At 46.8% G+C, this 7999-nt stretch overlaps 1 protein-coding gene across 1 annotated transcript; it reads left to right on the top strand.

Annotated features, from left to right (window-relative positions):
- The first annotated feature begins 1104 nt into the window (after positions 1 to 1104).
- On the top strand, positions 1105 to 6339 carry LOC129717171 (uncharacterized). Its single transcript, XM_055667016.1, has 2 exons — positions 1105 to 6003; positions 6052 to 6339. The coding sequence occupies exons 1-2, from the start codon at positions 1105 to 1107 to the stop codon at positions 6337 to 6339; spliced, it is 5187 nt and encodes a 1728-aa protein (XP_055522991.1).
- Positions 6340 to 7999: the final 1660 nt, after the last annotated feature.

The raw sequence follows: 7999 nt of genomic DNA, 5'->3' as shown, positions 1-7999 counted from the left end.
CCATCCCCCAACATTTTGGTCCTTCGAACCGGCTCCAGGACCGGCTTCGCAATTGGATTCGTCGGCACAGGGTCGACGCGTATAATTCCTTCCGCTGATTGGACTGGCGTGGTTGGAAAACGCCATCTTCCGTGTGCATTGCGGCACACAAAGGGCCAACTCCTTTTAAGTTGCTGTGGCTTGGGTGGATCGCCATTGCTCCCGCTTCAACTTCACAATAGAAGCAGCGTACTCTAGTGCTAGCGTGGCTTGGTGGACGCCATCGCTTTATCGATCCTCTTGGCTTGGACTTTGCCGATTGGATAGTTTGTCAGGTTAGTGAAGCCTTTGCATGCTATATGTCCAGCCGAGCTGGGAGAAATTCGCAATACTAATGCTTGCTTTATCTGGTGATCCGAAAATAATTGATTATTCGCATCCTGAGTGATTATCGAAATTCCATGACGAGGAAAGTGTTCAACCATTGGTGCGGCCGGATTGGCGAAATAATTGATCGCTATACTACATTTCCCGGATATTAAGCTACACTGGCGGTAGTGAACGGACTGCATTGGACTTACTGGTCGAAAGTTTCCAACATTTTGAAGCATCGAAGAGGCAGCGCAACATATTTTTTGCTCAGGTAAAACTTTAGTATATGTACTGCCGTGGCTAGGCACGCAGATAATACACTTAAATTTAAATCGATCCTCTTCGTTTTGCTTTAACTCTGGTGAGCCTTTGCCTTGAGAGGCACATGATTGCGAGTGTTTCAATTTACGTTTGAAGTCCGTTTGCTGGAGGACTAAGCGGTTGTTTCTGGTGCAAATAATTTTTCGTGTGGTAAGTTGCCACGGTATATGCCCGCCGAAGCCGGCACATTCTGCTTACTACATCGCTGTTTCCTCTTCGCTCTCGTTATCTGTTGTTTGAGTGCTATCCACTTGTCGGTTGACTGGGACGTCGCGAGGCTTGAGGAGATTTTTTTGCAAAATTTGGAGTACCACCACCTGGTTCTGTCGGTCAGTGCTTACAGTATATGCCTAGCCAAGCTAGGATTTATCGTAGATTACTACACCACGTCTATTTTTCCTTGCTCATCGGTTTAACGGTGACGTCAGCATAATGCCCGCGGCCAATTCAGCAGCAGCCAAGAAGGCGCCGTCAATGAGGGCGCTTACAGCGAGAATGAAGGAAATTCAACTATCATTCAATGACATCTGGAGGTTTATGCAAGAATTCAAGGAATCCAATACAGCAACCGAGGTGCAGGTACGCCTTGCCAAATTGGAGGAGCTGTGGGAAGGTTTTAGCGATGTGATGGTGGAGATTTTTGCACACGATAACTACAGTGCAGAAACTAGTGGTTTAGAAAAAGAGCGAATGGAATTCAGCGACCGTTATTACGAAGTCAAATCCTTTCTGGTGGACAAGACTAAGGAGCTTGAAGAGCCACATCGATTAGCAAATTCAACCCGAGTAGGAGACGTTACAACGCACGGTGGTATGGACCACGTCCGGTTGCCGCAAATTAAATTGCAAAGTTTTAATGGAGACATCGATGAGTGGTTTAGTTTCCGAGATTTGTTTACATCGCTCATCCACTGGAAGGAAGATCTACCGGAAGTAGAGAAATTCCATTATCTCAAGGGGTGTTTGCAGGGAGAGCCAAAGAGTTTAATCGATCCGCTGCAAATTACGAGAGCCAACTATCAGGTAGCCTGGGAGTTGCTACTTAAACGGTACAACAATTGTAAACAGCTTAGGAAGCGCCAGGTTCAAGCGCTTTTCAGTTTGCCCACACTGACCAAGGAATCAGTATCCGATCTGCATACTCTCATTGAAGGCTTCGAGAGAATAGTGCAGACACTGGATCAAGTAGTTCAACAGGCGGACTACAAGGACCTCCTTCTAGTAAACATTCTTACTGCACGATTGGATCCGGTCACTAGAAGGGGGTGGGAAGAGGTGTCATCAGCAAAGGAACAGGATACTTTAGCGGATTTGACGGAATTTCTACGACGTAGGGTACAGGTTTTGGACTGCCTACCATCCAGGTGCAGTGACACTAGGGGTGTCCCGCAACAACATCCAAGGCAGAAACATTCCATAGCTAGGGTATGCTATAATTCCAGCCAAGCGTCTGGGGGACGCTGTACGGCTTGTACGTCGGACCATCCGCTTTATTTGTGCAGCACATTCCAGGAAATGACAGTGGTGGAAAGAGATGCATTATTAAAAAGTCATGCTCTTTGCCGCAATTGCTTCCGAGTTGGCCATCAGGCGAAAAATTGCACATCCAAATATTCGTGTAGGAACTGCAGAGGTCGTCACCATACGTTAGTTTGTTTCAATCAAAGGGAGAAGGAAACCAAGGTTGCAGCGGTTGCAAGGGATAATACACTACCTTCCAAGGAATCGGACAATCCAGCCTCCACCCAAACGGCTAATATGGCAGCCGTGAATATTCAGGTATCCGGAGCAGCTCGTCAGTATGCTTCCCATGTGCTTCTGGCCACAGCAGTTGTCACGGTCGAAGACGATGATGGTAATCGGTTCCCTGCCCGCGCTATGCTGGATTCAGGATCAGAGAGTAATTTTATCACCGAACGGTTAAGCCAACGTTTGAAGGTGACTCGTGATCGGGTTAATATATCGGTCGTCGGGATAGGTCAAGCTTCAACCATAGTAAAGCAGAGGTTAAGAACGTTAATACGGTCTCGAGTTTCACCGTTCACGCGCGAACTAAGCTTTCTAGTTCTTCCAAGAGTAACAGTTAGTCTTCCTACTACAACAATTGATACGGAAAGGTGGAACATCCCGAGCGGCATCCAATTAGCCGATCCAGCATTCTTCGAATCTCATGGGGTGGACTTAGTGCTAGGTATTGAAGCATTCTTTGATTTCTTTGAAACTGGCCGAAGGATTTCGTTGGGAGAGCAACTACCTACACTAAATGAATCGGTCTTCGGCTGGGTAATTTGCGGTGGTTCTGCAGCACCAAGCCAATCCTGGCAAATCAGATGCAATGTGTCTACTTCAGAACAGCTAGATACATTAATCTCTCGCTTCTGGGCTTGTGAAGAGGTGGATACTGTTAGAACTTATTCACCAGAGGAACGACGATGTGAAGACATTTTCACACAGACGGTACAACGCAACACAGATGGGCGTTACACCGTTGCCTTACCGAAAAGGAAGGACATCCTATTCAACCTGGGCGATTCAAGGGACATCGCATTCAGACGTCTTCAGGGAACCGAACGTAGACTGGCAAGAGATGAAAATCTGCGAAAGGAATATACCACTTTTATGGACGAATATCGGCGACTCGGGCACATGCAGAGGATCGACGACACGGATTCGGTTCAACGATGCTACTTGCCGCACCATCCCGTCGTCAAAGAATCTAGTACCACCACTAAGGTCAGGGTCGTGTTCGATGCCTCATGTAAAACGACCACTGGGATGTCTCTCAACGACGTTTTACTGGTGGGGCCAGTGATACAGGAAGATCTTCGTTCAATTATCCTGCGAAGTAGGACCAAGCAAGTCATGCTCGTGTCCGACGTGGAGAAAATGTTCCGCCAAATAAACATTTGTCCCGAAGATCGACCGCTCCAATGCATCCTTTGGCGAAACTCGCCATCCGAGAAAGCTCAAACCTACGAGCTTAATACCGTAACCTACGGAACTAAACCAGCCCCATTTCTGGCCACCAGGACTCTACATCAACTGGCAGTTGACGAACAAGAACGGTTTCCGCTAGCGGCGAGTGCTACAATCCATGACACCTACATGGATGATGTCATCACAGGGGCGGACAGCATAGAAACTGCGCTAGAACTGAGGATTCAGTTAGATAAAATGATGTCACGGGGAGGTTTCCGGCTTAGAAAGTGGGCTTCGAACTCTCCAGACGTATTAAAGGGCCTTCCTGAGAATGGATTGGCCATTCGCGCTTTGGAAGGAATTAATCTTGATCCAGACTCATCGGTGAAAACATTAGGCTTGACCTGGATGCCTGTGCCAGATACACTTAAATTCAGTTTTTCTATCCCTACTCTAAAGGATAAATTACCACTAACTAAACGATATGTACTGTCGGTCATAGCTACACTCTTCGACCCACTGGGACTGTTAGGCGCTACTATCACGTCAGCAAAAATTTTCATGCAAAGGTTATGGACGTTACGCGACGACGGCGGTAACCCTCTGAGCTGGGATCAATCACTGCCTCCAACGGTGGGTGAGGCTTGGGTGAAATTTCAGGAACAAATTCCCCAACTGAATGAGTTGCGTATTAAGCGGTGTGTTATTATCCCACAGCCTGTCGCCGTGGTGATTCATTGTTTTTCTGATGCCTCGGAGAAGGCATACGGTGCATGTCTATATTTGAAGAGTATAAACGCTGGGGGAGAGGTCAGAGTGCACCTATTATCTTCCAAATCAAGAATAGCTCCACTAAAATGTCAAACGATTCCGCGGCTAGAGCTTTGCGGTGCAGAACTAGCAGCGAAACTGTTCGAAAAGGTAAATGGCGCGATACGCCTAGCGACACGAGCTTATTTTTGGACGGACTCAACCTGCGTGTTACGATGGATTTCAGCTACACCCACAACTTGGTCCACATATGTGGCCAATCGAACAGCAAACATTCAAACTATCACCGAGTGTGGCCAATGGAGGCATGTCCCTGGTGCGCAGAATCGGGCTGACTTGATTTCCCGAGGGATTTTGCCAGGAGAAATACTACAAAACACTTCCTGGTGGGAAGGTCCCGATTGGCTAAAACTAGAGATGGCTTCCTGGCCAAATGCTTCAGTGAACTTACGCGCAGAAGAAGGGGATGAGGAGAGACGTCGTTCTGTAATTGCCGCTGTTGTTTCTACTAACAATGAATTCAATGAAACATGGCTTGCCAAATTCTCGTCTTACACCTCGCTTATCCGTGTTACAGCATATTGCTTGCGATTCATAAAGTTGCTGCGGACACATCGCAAAGAGAAGGTTCAATCAGAATTTTTAAATAGCACGGAATTGAAGGAAGCAGAAACGGTATGGGTGCGTCAAATACAAAAGGAGTGTTCTGCGGATGAATGGTCTAAGTTATCAAAGGGAGCTAGTGTGCCAAAAAACTCTCCATTGAGATGGTTCAACCCGTTTATCAGCAAGGATCAGGTGATACGATTGGGCGGAAGGTTGAAAAATTCGTTAGAGCCAGATGAAGTAAAACACCCGGTTGCATTGCCGGCACGACACCGTTTCACCCGCATGCTGTTGGATTACTACCACGTTCGACTTCTTCACGCTGGGCCGCAGTTATTATTGTCAGTCGTCAGGCTTAGGTTTTGGCCATTGGGTGGCAGAAGTCTAGCGAGACAGATTATACACAAATGCCTGAAATGTTTCCGTTCAAAACCATCAGCTGTTCCATTCTCCCGTACCGGAGTTGACTACTTTGGTCCAGTTTTCGTTCGACCACTTCCAAGGCGGCCAGCAGTAAAGGCTTACGTAGCCATTTTCATTTGTCTCTGTACAAAGGCGGTCCATATGGAACTGGTTACGGATCTGTCTACCGAACGGTTCCTCCAGGCACTGCGACGATTCGTGGGTAGACGAGGCCGATGTTCAGATATTTTTTCCGACAACGGAACCAACTTTGTCGGTGCACATAACAAATTGTCAGAATTTTTGAAGGTTTTAAAGAGTCGAGACCACCACGATGCAGTATCCAGAGAGTGTGCCAAGGAGGGCATACATTGGCATTTCAATCCACCGAGCGCCCCCCACTTTGGCGGTATCTGGGAAGCGGCAGTCCGATCTGCAAAACATCGTCTATTGAGAGTGATAGGCGAAACACCCCTTTCGCCGGAAGATTTCAGCACGCTACTGGTGCAGGTAGAAGCTTGCCTCAATTCCCGCCCCCTTACGCCGCAAAGTGACGATCCGAATGATTTGGAGCCATTAACACCGGCACACTTTTTGATCGGCTCGTCCCTGCAAGCCATCCCCGAACCAAACGTAGGTCAATTGCCAACCTCTCGGCTTAACCATTGACAATCAATGCAGCGTCATCTGCAGACCTTCTGGAAACGATGGAGACAAGAATATTTGTGTCAGTTGCAAGGTCGAACAAAACGTTGGAAGCCAGCCGTCCCCATTGAAGAAGGAAAATTGGTCGTCGTTAAGGACGAAAATTTGCCCCCTATGAAGTGGAAGATGGGTAGAATCTGCCAGCTGCATCCCTCGGCTGACAACGTAGTGCGAGTCGTAACACTGAAGACAGCCACGGGAAATTTGACACGCCCAGTGGAGAAAATTTGCTTGCTTCCAGTGCAGGATGATGAGGAAGCTTAGCGTACACCTACCCACAATCCCGTCCCGCCGAAGAGGATCTGTTTTTTCTTCCTTTTCAGAAATCTACAATTTCTGGGTGGGTGAGGATGTTCGCAAGTACCCCAACGCTACAACCCTTACAATATCACAGAACGAGCCAACAAAAAACAATATCACAGAACGAGCCACACTGCTGCATAAGGAAGCCGATCAATCCACATCGGCTACTGCAGAGCAGACAATGAGTGACCAGCCGCTATCATTTTCTCATCGACACCGATCGCTGCTGGAGCGATATCGAAGCTGGAGCTAGAGCCGAAGACGTGCTACCGATAAACCCATCGATCGCCGAAGGAATTGACCCGATCGCTGCTAGAGCGAGAATCGATCAACGGAGAGATGCCACCGATAAGCCGATCGATGAGGCGTCGCCAGGAGAGAGGCAGTCAACCAGAACTTCATCCCACCGCCGACCGCTGCCAGATAACATCGCACGGCCCATCTAGGATCGTTATCTATTAAAGCGCTGCTGGAGCAGCGCGCCAGTCTCCTTCCAATCACCGGATAGCATGGGCGGTGGAACCGCATGCTAATCTATTCATTTAATTTAAGTCATTAATTGTAACAGTTAAGAAAATAAAATTAAGCATATAGTTTGTGTTAAATGTTTTAAATAAACCTGTGCTATCAGTGCAAAATGTGTTAGTTTGTTGGAGAGAAAGGCGCCGCTGGATCCGTGTATACTCGGTCATTCTGCTGGGAGTAGCAGAATTCCTTCGATGCTGGGGTTTGGATTCTAACTTACAACGAGCTATCGAAATTTGGAGGTATCCGGTCTCATCCCCCAACAACCTTCAATTTTTTTTTATTTGCCTTGAAAAAAAGCATTTTGCGGTTCAAAATCGGTTGCTAATTACAACCTTTGAGCTGCCCTAACATTGGGGGAATTAAGATACACGGACAACATGCACTGTGGAAGCTATTTTACATTCAGTAAATTCGACGGGTGCGACAGATTTAAATTGCTAGGATGCAACACAGAATGCTTGCTTGCGTTGACAAAAATTATTAACTTTTAATGACTTGTTTATTTGCCTTGAAAAAGGCATTTTGATTTCCAAAATTGGATTTCCTGATGGCAATCTTCATGCTGCCCCAACACGGGGGGAATAATGGCTGTCTGGCGACACACGCTGAGGAAAACCGCGCAGCTCCTGAGACGTGGTGACCAACCACAGGGCTAGTGCTGCTGCTAAGGAAGGACGACTGCTGTTGTCGCTGTCTAGAACTATTATGAGCGGCTCCGGCTGAAACAGGCTCTTATATAGGCCAAATAGCATGTTTTCAATTGCAAGGTATATGATGCTGTCGACCGTGCTTGGGAAGCAAGCATATAACGACCAATCAGAGGTCGAATTTTTCGTTTTGACAAGGCTTGACTAATTTCAATAGTACAATAGTGTGAATAATAAAATTACAATTATCTTATTTTGGGAAGAATTTTAGAAGATTTTCCAATCTATTGCTGCAAGACCGAAGGAAATCCATCGAATACTAACCGATTTATTAGCATTTGAAATTGGACATATTTTTCACTTTTTTCGGTTTTAGATTTTCATTTCACATCCCTATGTAGCCGAACTTCCTGAGAGAAGTATTCTACCTTAAAAAAAATTAGACA

The sequence above is a fragment of the Wyeomyia smithii genome, chromosome 1, assembly GCF_029784165.1.
Source record: "Wyeomyia smithii strain HCP4-BCI-WySm-NY-G18 chromosome 1, ASM2978416v1, whole genome shotgun sequence".
NCBI classification, from domain to species: domain Eukaryota; kingdom Metazoa; phylum Arthropoda; class Insecta; order Diptera; family Culicidae; genus Wyeomyia; species Wyeomyia smithii.
The sequence above is the reverse complement of the archived record's forward strand: the minus strand, read 5'-3'. Positions and strand labels throughout refer to the sequence as shown.

What these genes read in the sequence shown, in the direction of transcription:
- LOC129717171 (XM_055667016.1), top strand. Translation starts at nt 1,105, where the DNA reads ATGCCCGCGGCCAATTCAGCAGCAGCCAAGAAGGCGCCGTCAATGAGG. An exon ending in AAGCCATCCCCGAACCAAAC is followed by an intron (nt 6,004 to 6,051) that starts GTAGGTCAATTG and finishes CAATCAATGCAG; the next exon opens with CGTCATCTGCAGACCTTCTG.